Below are 16,649 nucleotides of genomic sequence, written 5' to 3'. Positions count from 1 at the left end.
AGGGCATCCATTTTTGATATCAATTCCAAATTACTGACTTCACTGTATTCTGCAAACTCTGCTTTATTCTAAAACACATTGTATTTCCTCCTGGGTAAGATCTTCTCTACTCACTATGTACAACAGCATTATAAACACATTGAACTAAAAGGTGTTGACAAATCTGGTACATAGCTACCGAGGTGATTTTTCATCCATATAATGTCTGCTTCAATAATGTCCTTGGTAATTTGAGTCTATTACCATTAGTACAGAACTTCTGCCTAACTACCCTTCTTACAAATACAAATTCCAGTCAGCACTGTGTTTATATGATATTTTAACATACATATAGTAAACTTTCCTCTGCACTATTTCAGAATAATACCTATATTAAAACAGCATTTTTTTTTTACATTACATACAGGAACAGTGCTGATCACAATTTCTAACTCTTAAACGCATATCTCTGATATTTAAACCCTTGTCCATAATGAGCAACTTTCTCAATTCCTCTTACAGAATTGAAAACTTTCATTTGGACTCCTCAAAGTTTCTCTTTTCTCAAAAAAAAATGGCTCAGCTTGCTGAATCTTCACCTAAAAGTTAAATCTTAGATGGCCAATCACCACTTCAGACAGTCAAGGGAAATCACATTCTAAAATTAGGTGACCAGCAGGTAGATGGACTCTGTCTAATGCTTTGTACTACTACAACCTTAGATTTGTGCATGATCCCTATGATAATGCAACCCAGTGCTTTGCTCATCTTTTTGTAAAAGGTTTTGCAGCTGAGTACTCTGCTCACACTTGAAGGTTGAAACATCAGTAGAAAGTCCAAACCACTTTGCACTGACGTTAAAATTGGATGCCAAGGCTGGGACAGTCTCTGATGAGAAACAGTGTTACCATCCCCTCCAATGTCAAACATAGCTAAAGCTGCACACATATTGTAACTCCATTGCCCTCTACTGAACATTCATCTACTGAGGGAAAACTATCATACTAAACATGGTGAGGGAAATGTTCTTTTATTTCACACCAAAGTAAATATGAACTGGATACACACCCAAGGCTTCGTCAGTAATCTACTGATAATCTGTAAACCCCTGTGTATCTCCATGCCCTATTTCTCCTTTACGCCCCTTCATAAAAGGCATATCGCTGACCAAGCTTTTGATCACCCCTTCTAATCTTTCCTCTGATTTCCTCACACCTCTGAAGGACCTTGAGATGTTTTTCTACATTAAAAGCACTTTATAAATGCGAGTTGTTTGTTTTTGCAGTTCCAGCATTGGACACTTAGTTGGCTCTGCAAGATGTAACTGAGCAGGAGACATTTTGATTGAGGGTTGCAGTGAAACATGAAACATGTGCCCGACATGCCTTCACATCTAGAGTATTTATATCTGGCACCAAACAACCCTTACAATCATATGTAATCTTCTTTAATGATATATCTGCCTAGCAGTGGCAAAGTATTTCATACTGCTAATATATAGATAAAAAGCCACTTTAGAAGTGATAAATTCCTATTTTAAAATAAGCTATGCATTAATGAAAGACAGAAACACTGCTTTATTCATTTAGATTAATTGTAGTTGTCACTCTGATTAAATTTGTACTAAATTCTCAATACGCAGCCCGCTTTGACGTCAGCTATAATCCATTTAGCACATTCCTACATCTTTTCTGTGTGACCATTAATTGTAATGAATGAAATCAGGATATGAGCCTCTTCCTGGTAAACGTGCATTCCTAATAAGCACCCGCAATGGGGAAAGGCTCTGTGCCAGGAGTGTGCAATCAGAAAGAGTAAGTTTTGTCAGGCTACATTCCCAGTGCGGAGTCTCACTTGGCAGGAGTCTAGATCAGAGAGTTAGGCGTGGAGGTCTGTATGGCCAATTTGTAGTGCTCCCAATTTTCCGATCATTAAAATGAATGGCCAGAAATTGAGCATATCTTGAATCAAATGCACTGATCTCTCCCACTCCCACAAATGGAGACTTTGCATTGGGAACAGCTGATTCTATGCTCTCTGCTCTCGTCAAGTGACAGCCCATTTTAAAAGTAGAGCCTTGCAACCTTGGCTCTCAAACTCACTGCATCATTTATTACTTTACATTTTCCCAGGACCTCTTCAGGCTTTAAAAGCCAAGTATAGGATCATCTAACCATAACTTCCTGCTCTTTCTCATCATCTCTCCTACTCGTGGTTACTATTGACCTTAACATTTCACAGTACGAAGAAAATGTCCAACATAAAAAAAAAATTCTAAAGACAAGCTTATGTTATTTTCAAGACTTTTTTTTAACAAATTTTTGGCACTTAGGTTAAAATGCAGCCAACACTGGTGGGATGAAATGTTCCTGTCTGGCTGAGTTTGAAAGGTTCAAAGTAAAATCAGTTTTAGCAGTCAAATTCAGAAATGTGAGCAGTTTCAGAGCTGGCACATGCCTGCAATGGACCACAATTTTGGTATGAACTGATCTAAACTGGCAATCTTATTCAAATTCTAGAAATTAAGAATGGCTGGTTTAAGAAGTGGAAACAGACCCAGTGGGGTCTGAGATGCAGTTTTGAGTTTAGGCACATTATCGTGTCACAGCAGTAACAATGAGAGAAAATGACAAAAGAATTTAGCCCTTCAGGATTTACTCTGCATTTGGTCCATGATTTAGCTGATCTGGGAGTGTTTGATGTTGGCATTTGCAATGTTAGTAAAGAAGTCACTAGACTCCAAGCCAACACCAAAATCTTCAAAAAGCAAAGCCGAAAAGTTCACCCAGGAGCCTTTTATATCTACTTTTCTCCTCAATATTTGCACTTTATTCAGGGAAAGGGCAGTTGTACTGAAACTGTTAAAGATGTACACAGCAGCGTACATCTTTAACAACATTTATGTGACTTCATAGCTCTCTACGCAGCTTTCCAACTTCACCTATAACCCCAATAAGACGAAATAATTCAAAAAAGCATAACCGGTTCTAGCTCTTGAATAACAGCTTTTAACCAGCTTTAGAGGAAAGCGAGAAAAGGGGAAGTTTGTACATCGACACTGCTGAGGGCGAACCTCACCCATTGACACAGTAAATCCAAACTGTGAGCAGACACAGCTCACGCTTTTCCAAATACTTTGGCCGGGATTTTCCCCCCCTGCCGTGATGGGAGCCGCTGTAGGGGATGGGGTGGTCCATTGACTTTCGGCGAGACTGGAAGATCCCGGCCTTTGTTTAAGATCAGTAAAATCAGTGGTCAATGCACAAAGTGGTCCAAACAAATCCGCAATCTCAATGAAAGGCAACTGGGCTTCTTTGTTAGCTCCACCACCTGTACTCAGGGGTTAATGCAATTGAACTTTACCTTGATGCTATGCAATTTTTCCTTGAAATCTTAATGTGTCCACAGACCAGAGAAATTAATACAATTCACTGGATTTAAACTTTCCTTTGCCATATATCAACACTGGGTTCTGACATCATCTCAGAAAATGACACCCACATTGCATGTAAATAAAAAGAATGGGCAAAAAACTGACAGTTTCGTAATCAAACAGCCATTGCAGGCAAGGGCTCACCCGTGCTAAGGCATCTCTGAAAGTTCCACATCACTACTCTAATGCCTGTACGTTTGAAAATAAGATATTTAACCATCCAGATCTTCCAGTCTCTGGAATGTCGGAGGCTGGACTTATGACACAAGATGCGCATCAAAACCCCGCGGAAGTCCCGATGTGCTGCCCTCCGTGGAAACTGTCCGGGAAGTTTGAACTTCCGATGGGTGATTCCCCTGCTCCCCAGGACCCTCTTCAAGCAAAAGTCTTCAGCTCTGAGTTAGAGGTGGAGACTTCAGGCAGTTCTGACTTACTTACCTGAATAGTTATCCAGGAAATGTTACACAGAAAAATCTTACTCTAACTCCTGGGTAACTACAGAACTGACCCCCAATCACTCACACTGACGTCCCCCCCCCAACCCCCAACCACCTCACTGAGCCCGTGACTACCCTCCCCCAGCCAACCCTCCTGGCTATTCCCGCTCAACCACGCTAAACCCCGTCCACCCAACTACTCCTCAGACCCGACCCACCTACCCACTCACCTACCTAGCTACCCACCTCACTGACTCCCCCACCCAACCCACCACCTTTGAAATAAAAAGCTTCTTCTGATATAATAACACGGCCATAACGACTTACTTTTATTTTCAATTCAACCCAATTGACACATGGCCCCCATGTTGGGCAGAAATGTCATCCCTCCCTCCATGTAAATACTGCCCCAAGAAATCTAAGGAATCTTATTTCAGCTCAAGTCTTCCGGACAATCAGGTGATGCAAAAATAGATTAATAGGCTAACACATACCATCCTTCCAGGGACTGCTTCTGTCTTTATTGCTTTCTAAGCACTTGTACCATTAACATCTTACTGTGCATTTCTGCTAACTGTGCCATTGCCTTACTACCAACCAAACCTTAACTATTAGTTTAAGGCCTGAATGTAAAAGTTTGTTGTTTCACATCATCATCCGTCCCGAGGATGGCGTCTGCCAGGCTTCACAATTTGCGTGTCCTCAGGTGATTCAGCAGGCCAATCCTGGAGCCATGGATCTTTGGGCAGAGAGGGCAAGAGTTGCCCTGAGGAAGAGGGTATTCCCAAGCCAGGGTTCTGCTCCCTTTCCTTCCACCTCCGTCGTTTCTCAGTGAGGTGGTTGGAGTTGAGGGGGAAGTCAGTGTGAGTGATTGGGGGTCAGTGCTGTAGTTACCCAGGAGTTAGAGTAAGATTTTTCTGGCAGCAGAGTATATGCAGCCAGTTTCTGACTGTGGTACAGCTTGTTGGATGAGGCTCCGTTAAATGGTATGGCTTGTGGCCACTTCCTCCTATGCAACAATATCAATTTGTCCCTTTTTCAATGAGGCCTTCAGAGTGTTCTTAAAATGTTTTCGCCGTCCTCCTTTGAGATCCGGTGCCACCCTTAAGTTATGAAACGATGGTCTGCTTTTGGAAGCCAAGTTTTTGGCATGTGGATGCAGTAACCACAGTGCCTTTCTGAATAGATAGAACAAGGTAGTATTTGGTGCATTGCTCTGTAATTGAGTAGTACCTGTTAATTCCATGGCACATATAATAATGTGAGTTTGGTTCATAAGGAGACTCAAGTCTATTTACACAGCCTTTTTTTTTTGCTGTGAATGAGTTAGAAGTGCTGGAAGACTCTAATCCTGTAGCCATGCAGACAGGTCATTTAAAAAAATTGCATGGTTGAGAAATGAGTCTCCAACTCAATTGTGAATGTGGCTGGTGTGGTCCCAAGCCTACACAGACCAAAGCTACTGTCTAGTGTGGAGTTTTGTGATGCCAACCAGGGCACCTCTTGAGGTGCCAAAACGGACATCAGTGCCTCTGAGCTGGATCAGAGGTTAAAAAACAAGCAGCATTTCAGCTTCTGAATGCTACCCAGTGACTCCATCAGAAGTGTGCATGTTTGACCATCTGACAAGAACAGGATTGTGTTTATCTGTAATGCTCTTTATGCTTTACTTGCCCACCAACATTTACCATCTGGACTCAAAGAATGGTCGGTTGATTGAGGTGCTGGAGTACTGCCAACAACGATGGACCCATTTCCAAACAAGGGTCAGGGCCTTCATGGGGGAGTAAATTGTAAGAGGACAAGTGTAAAAGGATTTCAGTGAGCTCGTCAAGCTTCAGTCTAGTTTACTAATGTTAGCTTTTAATCTGTGCTGGGTTTAACATTTATGTAAATACACAAATGATTCTTATTTGGAGCAAACCCACATTGCTTTCAGAGTTTAATAAGCTGAATAAAGTTCTATCAAAACGTTGGTGTTGAAAATTTTTTTTTCCATTTCCAAAGGCTGTCATAGAGAAGATGCAATATGTTGTGGATTAATGGGTGTACTTTCAAAGTACCACTCAGGGAATAATCACTCTCATTTTAATTTGTGACAGCCAGAAGCTAAAGCCCTGGTTAAAGTGTGAAGGTAAGTGGTGTCAATTTACAATGATATGTTTCTGCCAGTGAAATCCAATGGGCTTCTGCAGAACAGAGACAAGCTGTTAGCATGTATGTCAGTGTGGCATGATGAACATAGCTCCTCAGAAACGTTGGCCTCAATAGTAAGTAACCCCTTCCCCCACAACGGGCAAGAGGTGTGTGCGTGTGTGTCTGTGTGAGAGAGAGAGAGAGTGAGAAGAGAGAGAGAGAGTGTGAGTGAGTGTGTGTGTGTGGTTGTGTGTGTGTGTAGTGGTTGTGTGTGTGTAGATGTGTGAGAGTGTGTGTGTGGAGGTGTGTGAGAGTGTGTGTAGGTGTGTGAGAGTGTGTGTGTGGGGGTGCGTGTGTGCGTGCGTGTTCGTGTGCATGCGTGTGGGTGCGTGCATGTGGATGAAGCCCAAAGAAAAAAAATGAACCACGTATGCACATGTTGAATTTTTACAGCAACGAGCAGTGAGGGGCAAGAGCAACCCATCTTGCAGAGGCAGGACACTTAATTGACATATTTAAAACTAGGTTTCTACTGTGCAATTAGGATATGACTTAAATTTAACTGCTGTCAGCTGCGTTTCCCAAAGATCAGTAAACCTGGCAGTGGGAGCTGGCAGTTCCAGAATGCAAATGTTTTTGTATAACACTCCTTGTGGGCCATGCCTCCCAGTCCCCTAAGGAAGCCTTTGGCCTTTCCACTGCCTCTCCCCGACCCCAATCTACAATCTCTCGCCTCTCCATAAGCACCAACCTACAGCCTGTCTCACCAATACCAATACCAAACCCAACATGCCCTGATCTGCAAGTGTGGTCTACCCAATGTTCAACATAAATTTAACATTACCGCCTTGCTTTTGGCCTTGAGATATTTATATTCCCAAACTAAACACTGTGGAGTTTCATGGAAGATTCCGAATATTGTGTAACATTACAAAACCAGTTAGTCAAAATTCAAAACCTTACTCCTGTTGGAGGATCCCATTTACTAAAAACACTTACAAATAGATCTTACTGTCACTGCAAAAAATACATCCTTTGTTATAAGATCCTTGATAGCAATTATTTTTGGGGATGTCCACTATGCTGCCTCCAAAAGAAAAGGCTAAAATATCGTGTCAACTGCGGCTCAGAAGGTGATAATCTCGCCTCCGAGTCAGAAAATTATGGATTTGACTCTAGGACTTGATCATAAAAACCAAGACTAACACTCCAGTGCAGTGCTATTGGAGGTGTTGCCTTTGGATGTGACGTTAAACTGAGGCCCCAGCTGCCCCCATGTAAAAGATGCCATTGCACTATTTTGAAGAGGAAGAGGGGAGATATTCCAGGTGTCCAGGCTAATATTTTTCCCTCAGCCAACATCGCAAAACTGATTACCTGGCCATTACTACATTGCTGTTTTGTGGGAACTTGCTGTGTGCAAATTGGCTGCCACAGCCGCATTTTCTACATGACAACAAACTACACTTCAAAAATACTTCACTGGCTGTCCTGAGGTTGTGAAAGGTGTTATATAAATGCAAGTCTTTCTTTCTAATAGTGATTAATTATTATTGAAATGCCGTTTGGACAAAGACACAAATACAATTCAATCATATGGCAATTGGCATTAAAACTAACTGGCCAATCCTGGCACGTGGTAATGGTATGACTCTCTCTCATGAAGGATAACCACTCTGTGCGTCCTCATGTCAGAGTGGCAGTGGTCAGGAAGAGGCCAAAACTGGTCTACTCCGGCTTCTTCTGTTCTGCTACAGTAGTTTATTTCTGCCTTCTCCTTTCTATCTATGCATCTTGGTTAGATTGATTTGTTCGATTCACCCCACAGACAATAGTCCTCGCAAATTATTAACAAAGACATGGCATTAATGAGCGCACAAAGCCAATTACTGCTAGGTTCCTGATTAATTCAAATACAAAAGGAATATATAAAACAACTTCTTCAATCATAGCGCACCTGATCAAATTCTTGTTGCTCGAACCTTACTGTGGAGATATGGAAATCCCTCCTGCATGTTTGGTTGCTAGCAGGGACTGCCCAACTGTCTGAACTGTGTTACCTCCTAATTATAAAGTGGCAAGTTTTGCTTGAAATCTCTACTTACAAAAACAAAATCAGCTCATGGTGGCAGTTCCAATTAGGAACATTTCCCATTCAAAGTTACAGCAGAGTTCAAGAACAAATAAATGGCTATAAAATGGTGAACTCACCCTTCCTCCATGCCCGCCAGTGGACTCTGGGACAGCTTTGCTAGGTTTTTGGCATATTCCTCTTCAATTTTAATCCTTTGAACAGAAAAATATACCATATTGTTCTGAATAGATATCCCTTACAACACAAAAGGATGATTTTCCGCTTCTGTACTCCTAGACAAAGCATTATACCATTGGCACATACCAGAATATCACATAAACTCAAAACATATTCTGTTAATACAGCTCTACCCATCTGTGGTCAAGAGGGACTGAGCACCCTTTACACAAGCTGCTTGATTTTCCTTCCACTTGAACAAAAGGACGTAAAAAAGCAAGAAACTGGGATTAATTGGATATCTCTGCCAAAGAGCCAGGCCTGGCACAATGGGCTGAATGGCCTGCTCTATTTTGTATTATTCTCCAATTCCAAACACAGGTGGGCTGTTTGGCTGGTGCAATATTCTCTGTGCCCAATATCACGATACCTACCGCGGGCCTGACAGGGAAACACACGTAGGAAATTAGCCTTCAATCTTATGAATTTGGTTTTAAAACTAAGTACATCTGTTAATAAAACCACAATTACATTGAAATGAAAATGTTTAACTTCCGTAACAAAAATCAGCAATCTGAAACACTGTAATCATTGTGTGCGTATACACGTGTGTGCGCGCGTGTGCATGTGCAAACCATGTGTCACGTTTCTATCACCCAATATACGTTCAATATTCTTGTGTCACAGTTCAAGAAATTTCCAAGAAACCATATGGAAAATAAGGCTAGGTTCATGTTTCAAACAATACTGTATTCATACAAGTTTGAAAATACTCAAATGATTGGCGGTTAATGTGTTATTGAAAGTTGCTCTTCCTGAAGATGTTAAACAAGAAGCCATTTGTTAGCTCGTCTTCATAATCAATAAACACCTCACAATTGTGTTGGGAAGATCCTTGTCTTGGGAGCTCAGCAGGGGCAATCTGGCAAGATTTCCTTTATGGCCGCAAACAGAGGAGAACAAATAAACAGAGACGCAGGCAATCAGTCCAAATTTTAAAATAGAAGGCTGCAAGATTAGAACGGAGGAGGTATTTAGGAATTACTCTGCTCTAGTCAAACAGGGCGATCCACAATGATGTGGAGTGTGGCACGTTTCTTGATTATTTTTGCGTTATTACACAAAGCAAGCTTGTACTGATCGAAATTTGTGAAATTGATGACAACTTTGGCTTTCTATGGTCACGTACTGTGAAACAAACTCACTTAATGGTTTGTATCTGGCCTCAGCTTGTCAAGTGTTTGCCTTTGGAATTTTGAAACATTGCATGAGGGACTCGGGTATCCCTGTTCAGATCACAAAGGAATACTACTGTCGCATCCCTGAGTTACGCTATCATATCGTTGGATATTGGGCAGAATGTATACACCCCTGAGTGTAAGGTGGTCAGACTGCTTACAGTATCGACTAGCACCACTAACAGACTATCTAGGCTAAGAGTCCAAATTTGTAAATACAAAGTACACCCACAAAATTGCTGCGGAGCAATTGTTCTGAATCGAGTGATTGAATTCAAGTCATGCAATAAAACTACCCAGACAGTTGTAAAGTCTTTTGGAATTTCCACACTGGACTTGCTGAGCAAATCTATAGGATGAATTCCAGAGACATTCCTTAGTTTGGGATTTTGTGCACTTACGATGGTGTCAAACTAGCGCTGTATCTGTTTATGCTTATGTTTTTTTTTTGGCCATTGATTGTTGGGAAAGCAGTGGACCATTGCTTTTGACTACCGTGTCAGTTAATCTTACTGGGTTACCAGGAAGTGGCTGGAGTAGATAATGGGTGCATATGCTGAAAAACAGATAATCTTGACAGAAAAAGGAAGCAACAAACAAAACAGCAATCCTGGTCTAATTTTAGTTCACGAAGTAACTGTGGGGAGTCCAACAGTGGAAAGAGTGAAACCAAAGCCATCTCAAATAAATGCTGACTAATCCAAAAATGTAGATGGCCCAAAACATGTGTTGATAGGGAGTAGATGTACAGAATTTATCCATTAGTGAAGTATGGAAAGTGTCGCTGATGATTGATACTTGACGCAGTCCACTTTAATTGTTCCCACCAGGAGGGAAACTGATCGCAGTGGGTCAGCTGCCTGTATTACATCTTACCCCGTAATGGAAAGGCAAATTGGGTGGAACATAAAACAAAGAGTTTACCTAGCTCCAGCCTTTTAGGAACTTAAAACCGAGTCCCATGTGTAATTATCTGAAACACCCTGTACCACTGGTGCTCATAATGTGGTTACAGCTCGTCTCCCCCTAACCAGTGGCCCTCAGCAAGTGTACTCTGCACACCCATTCTCAGCCAGCCAGCCCTGGGAAGGGGATTGCTGGAGGCAAACATAAATACAGAGATAGATGAATAGATATTGGGATTGTGAACATAGCAAGCAGTCCTGGCCTATGCATTTGCATTGTCTGGGTGCACTAGGACCGATTGTCAGAATGAACTCTCCTGTTGCAAAATCTTGCCTAGAGGACTGCACGGATCAGGAAATTGCTAGTACACTCCCCACTGTTACAACCTGGACTCCCAGCAGGTGAGGCCAGGAAAGTACATTCAAAAGGTCTGTCACAATTCAGTGGTTCACTCTCGCCTCAAGTCAGCAAACTGCGGGTTCAAGTGCTCCTCGCAGGGCTTGAACACCAATCTGAGGGAGTGCTGAACTGTCAGAGGTGGATAAGACATTAAATCAAGGCCCCATCTTCTCTCTCAGATGGGCGCAAGAGATTCCATGGCACTACTTTGAAGAACAGGGGAGTTCTCCCAGTGTCCTGGTTAATGCTTATTGCTCAACCAACCTCACTACATAAAGAGATTACTGGCTATTATCACATTGACCTTTATGGGGCCTCACAGTGTGGAAATTAGCTGCCGCGATCCTACTTTGCAACAGGGGCTTTCTTCAAAAGCACTTTAGGATGTCCTATGTTGTGAAGGGCTCTAAATAAATACAAGGCTTTCTTTTCTCTCTCTGGGATACAGAAAGCAGTAGGAAAATGGGGTTTCACACAAGTCTGTAGCTCCACTTGTTATTGTTCATACATGAGTGTTAGATCTGACACTCAGTCATCACATTATCTCAGCAAAGAATATTTCATTCAAACCATACAACAGGCAGTCTGTGTTTTTCTCAAAGGCTGTAAATTAGTGCCAAACTAGACATCCCATTATAAGCTTTCCCTGTCATACGAAAGTAGCAGTCATGCTGTAAATTCACAGCAACAGAAACAAAGGGAAGGCAACTAAGTTGAACAATTTAAAATTCAATGTACAGTATTGGATAGCTTCTTTCCAATTCCCTCTGCAATGGATCAAAGAGGATAAATGATAATTCTTCATCTTAACACAAACGTGGCCAATCTCTTCATAACTATATTCGTCATAAAGTGGGCCACATCCCCAAGGAAAGGCATGGTTTCACTAAGTATTCAAAGAACTTAGTCAAAAAACAAAATACAGGTAAAACATATAGGTGATGTATTCATGTGATTACCTTTCCCTAATAAACTCTGCCATTTCTTTCTGCATTTGTTTGCCCTTGATCTGTTTCACAAGGATAATGTCAAATCCAGTAATCGTGCTATTGCTCTGGGTCTCCTTTCTGTCTGCCTGTTGAGAAAGCAGGAAAAAGAAAGCTTAAAATATATATTTTAGTTTTCATTCATTTCAGTAAGGGAGCTTTCTGTACTTTGCACAAAGTGCAGCCTGAATGCTGATATGCTCAAAAGTTGTAACCGCAATTGGTTCAGTTTTACTGGATGCTTCCTTTTAAGGTCCAAGTTTCACATCCCATTCTATTTTGTTCAACCTGCCTCGCTGGTCATTGGGAGTTTTGTATGCGTATTTGGTCAGCCACAAAGTGGTATGACCAGGCAGACAGCAGTGAGCTGTTCTGAAGAATTTAAAACGCTACAAAACAAAAAGCACGCAGTAAGGGTAAATTTACCAATGCACACTGCCAGAAAAATTGGAAATTTGGCTATACCACTGTTTAGCGTTCTCTGACTATTAAAAGCTGACTATTATAAGCACAGGCTTATCAATCAATATTAACTGTGGCTCAATGGATGCACTCTTGCCGATGATCAGATGTTCACGGGTTCAAGCCCCATTCTAGATCCTTGCGCCCAAAATTTAGGTTACACCAGTGCAGTACTGAGAGAGTGCTGCACTGTCTGAGATTGCGTCTTTTGGGTGAGACCTTAAATGGAGGTCCTGTCTGCCATCTCAAGTGGACACAGATCCTTTGGCACCGCTCCAACAGCAGTTTCTACCCATCGCAGACAATATTTATCCCTCTGCCAACATCATGAAAAACTGATTGTCTGATCATCAGCACATTGCTGCTTGGGGACTTTGACATGCACAAACTGGCTGCTGCATTTTCTACATTACCACAGTGACTACATTTCAAAAGTACTTCATTCGCTTTGGGACATCCTGAGGTAATGAAAGGCGCTACATAATTGCACATCTCTCTTTCTTTCAATGAGCACCTTCTCACACACCTCATTGCATTCAGCTCAAGAGCAGGGAAGTTAGAGGGCTGGGATTAAGTCTGCACAGTCAGGGACACAGGGGAGGGACAACCTAAAGAGAGATAAGAGAAAATAACTTGAGAAGAAATGAAGGAATGAAAAGACAGCAAGAATGAGAGAGAAAAAAAACACAAAGAAACAGAGGTATAAATAAGCGAGAAAGATAGATTCAAGCTGAAATATTTGGTTAAAGGTTTGATAATAATAATTTGGAGAATCATTACACTGGCCTAGACAGCATCTGCTCTTGTGTTCCTAGCCTCTTTCACTAGGTCAGTTCCTTGTTTTATTTATTTGTAATAAATTCAAATATTAAGGTCGCATAGCATTCAATTTGGAGACAACACCCCTAATTGTCTATAATTTCTTGACTGTTCCATTTCAATCTATCTTTGAGCCAGTGACAAAATGCCATGATTTCGAAGGTAACACGCACACTGAACTAGCCATCTCTGGGTAATAGATGGATACACTACAAGTGAATGTCTAGTGTTCTCTGCTAGCCCTGATTCTACTCACAGGCAAAATGGTAAAACTTCCCTTACCCAGAAGTAGTCGCAGTAGCTCCAATCATCTCGTTTGAGCAACTGCTGTTCAGGCATTGTATCCGGATGCGGGAAGGTAACACAGTTTATCTGTTAAGGTAAAACACATTTTCTTTTAAATCATGACACAAATTGATCAGGAAAATATAAATGGGAAAACTTTCTTTGTATTTCTTACACTGTTTGCATTTTTGGCATAATTTACCTTGGGACAAATGATAGTATTTCTTTAATTAGTCCTATGATGCTTTTAATTAGAATGCTCCTACATTATTATTTACTAAATTCTTCAACTCTGTAATAGTCCTTCTAAGCTTTATGTTTCCTGAAAGCTGTGATGAGAAGATGGTTTCACCCAGCCCTTATGAACTACATTCAAATAGCCAATCTTCATTACCCAACATGTGGTTACAGTCTATTCAACTGCAAAGAGCAAGGCAGTGGCTGGGTGTCTTCTGTGGTAAGAGGCTCATCTTCCATCTCCGTAAAGCTTCTCCATGACCTACAAGGCTCAACTAGAGGTGTGATGAAATAACTTCCCACTTGGCTGAATGGATGCAGTTGAAACAACATGCAGGAAGTTCATCATCATCCAGGCAAAATGGTCTGACTTATTGGTTTCTTTGCCACTGGACTCAATACCACTGCCTCCCCGCCTAAACCCCACCCCTATCCATCACCACCAATGCGGCTGCAGTACGTAACATTGACAGGCTGCGCTGCAACAACACGCCAAGGTTACTTTGACGGGAGGCTCCCAACCCCACTATCATCAAGAAAGGCAAAAGCAGCAAAGTTATGGGAACACCATCACTTCCCAGATCTCTGCCCAAGTTACAGACAATCCTAACTTGGGCATTTCTTCATTATAATTGAGAAACAATCCTGAAATTCCCCATCAAACCTCATCATGACAGCACCAGTGCCACAGATAATGCAGCAGTTCAAGAAGGTGCACTACCACCTCAGAACAATGAGCTTTGGCTGGTAAATGTAGCCTTTCCAGCATTGCCCACATCCCAAGTTCAAATAAAAAGGAAATAAAAATGAACACCATAGACTGTCTCACCTTCCATCCATGCACAGTTTTAGAAACTGCTACTGGACAACAATCACAAGTTTCTCCCCATTATACCTTTGAACCAGTCACACAGAGATTAACTAATTGAGTAGATCTCTATGGGTCAGTAACTGCACCATATGCTGCAGTTCCTTCCATTGGGACTAATCCAATATTTGTTACTTTTCTTACTACTTCAGCTATTTTGTCAATTAATGGTTAATTCAAAAATTGAGAACCAAGTGAGTTCAAAGGACAACATTGGTGCTGGGGTAAATGCGATGAAAGTATTTACCACTGGATATACTCCCATTTACAAATGGAGTCATTGCTATACATGCCACTAATCACTAAATCTCCCATCATTTCAAAACAATTCACACAATTAATTACTTTTAAAGTGTTCCCATCAATGTCCCAATGAAAATCAACACAATGAATAACCATTGAATGTATTTTTTGGTGGCATTAGTTTAGGAGAGAAAGCTAGCTCAGACACTTGGAGAACCCCCTGCATTTCAAAGGATCTAGGGCATCTTTAATGGCCGCCTGAATAGAGGAAGACAGGGCTTCAGTTTAACATCTCAGTTAAAATTCATGGATGCCCATTTCAGGAGTGAAGGTAGCAATGCAGTTACAACACAATCCTGAAACAGAAGGCCCAAGACCAGCCTGTTGGACCCTGGGCCTCATTAGTATAAATTTACCAAGCTGCCATCACCTGTCACATCTCCACAGGCAACTTGCCCATTTGAAGAAAATGACCTCATTTCCAAACTCTTCCAGGGCCTTTCCCCTCCCTATCTCTATAATCTCCTCCAGCCCCATGACCCCCCAAGATATGTGCGCTCCTGTAATTCCAGCCTCTTGTGCATCCCCAATTATAATTAGTCCACCACTGGTGGCCGTGCCTTCAGTTGCATAGGCTCCAGGCTCTCAAAATCTCTCCCTACACCACTCTGTCTCTCCTCCTTGCTTTCCTCCTTCAAGACACTCCTTAAAATCTGTCTCTTTGACAATTCGAGTTATTATCTCCTCAAGTGGTCCCGTGTCATATTTTGTTTTATCATGCCCCTGTGAAGCTCGTCGTCCATTACATTTATTCTCTCTAGACCATTTATTTGTGCAGAATTTCTTTTTGCAATTATGCACCTCCAATATCAGATTCGCACCATGCTGTTGACAGGAACAATGTTTATTCACAACTCTCAACTGGTAGCATCCTTGCAGGCACAGCTTGCACTGCCAAAAATAATTCAACACCCTTTCATTGAAGGTGCAGGGAGCTGAACCGTAATTTGCAAGAGAGGAACACAACTTTCTTTTACTATAGTTGACTTGATTAACTATCACCAACTAAGCCTCGTTAACACTGAATAGAAGAGCTCCCAAAATCTACAAGAGTGGCACCCCAGCATAAATACCTGGACAGGCCCAAGGGGCCCAGCACTGGACTTCAGCTCATGCAAGGTCAAGGGGAGGTTGAATCTTTGAAATATGAACCGTGAGCAGCCACACCACTGGAGCTGCAATTCTGGGATTGAGGGAGGCTGATAATTCTGGAGGAAGGCACCTCTCCTCATAGAAACATCTCGAAATGTTGCAAATATTATTCTTCCTGAGTTCTCTGCCTGAAGGCAGGTCCAAACCACAACGCCACAACCTCCACCATGGGTTGGACAAGGAGGCAGGTCCCGAATCCACCCAGCCAGAGCAGAGATTGAACCCCATGCTGTTGGCACCAATCTGGTCCACATCAACCATCCAGCTAACTGAGCCAACCAGCATCCCCCCCCACCCCCCACCCCCAACCAAGGAGTCCAAGTTGCTGTGGCAACATACAATTTAACATGCATGTTACAGCTTGGAGCTATGGACAGTGATGGTGGAGGCTCCAATGTTCTTTCCAGCACATGGATTACCAGGAATCTCTCCTAATCTTGCTACCTGCCATTGGCTTGTGTTGGAAGGATTTAGAAGTTGATACCTTGTTTGGCCACATTATGAGCACACCTTGTTTGGCCATCAAGTCCTGGAATGGGACTTGGTTACAAATATTAAGGGGGAGCCAAAAGCTGTACAGCCAGATTACTCTCATTCCTGTCAAATGATGGCCAGTCTGCCTCTGCTCACTCTGTCCAGCAACAAGCTAGTCCCTGGCTTGGGAATTCCCTCCACAAACAAACACCCTCTTCCCTGTCCCATTTCTTTATTCTTTCATGGGATGTGGGCGTTGCTGGCAAGGTCACCATATGTTGCCC

At 42.1% G+C, this 16,649-nt stretch overlaps 1 protein-coding gene across 6 annotated transcripts in view; it reads right to left on the bottom strand.

The window, feature by feature from the left end:
• The window catches only part of gas7b (growth arrest-specific 7b), a 418,502-nt gene that overhangs the window by 49,356 nt on the left and 352,497 nt on the right, over positions 1-16,649 (bottom strand). For all 6 annotated transcript variants that reach the window (XM_078570742.1, XM_078570743.1, XM_078570747.1 and 3 more), the window contains 3 exons: positions 13,329-13,418; positions 11,739-11,854; positions 8,197-8,271 (listed from right to left, as the gene is read on the bottom strand). In XM_078570742.1, coding sequence (XP_078426868.1) covers positions 8,197-8,271; positions 11,739-11,854; positions 13,329-13,418 — 281 coding nt within the window. The remainder of the gene's footprint in view (positions 1-8,196; positions 8,272-11,738; positions 11,855-13,328; positions 13,419-16,649) is intronic.

This window comes from Cetorhinus maximus, chromosome 24, assembly GCF_964194155.1.
Source record: "Cetorhinus maximus chromosome 24, sCetMax3.hap1.1, whole genome shotgun sequence".
NCBI lineage: Eukaryota > Metazoa > Chordata > Chondrichthyes > Lamniformes > Cetorhinidae > Cetorhinus > Cetorhinus maximus.
Note: the sequence above shows the minus strand (reverse complement) of the source record. Positions and strands in the feature narration are given on the sequence as shown.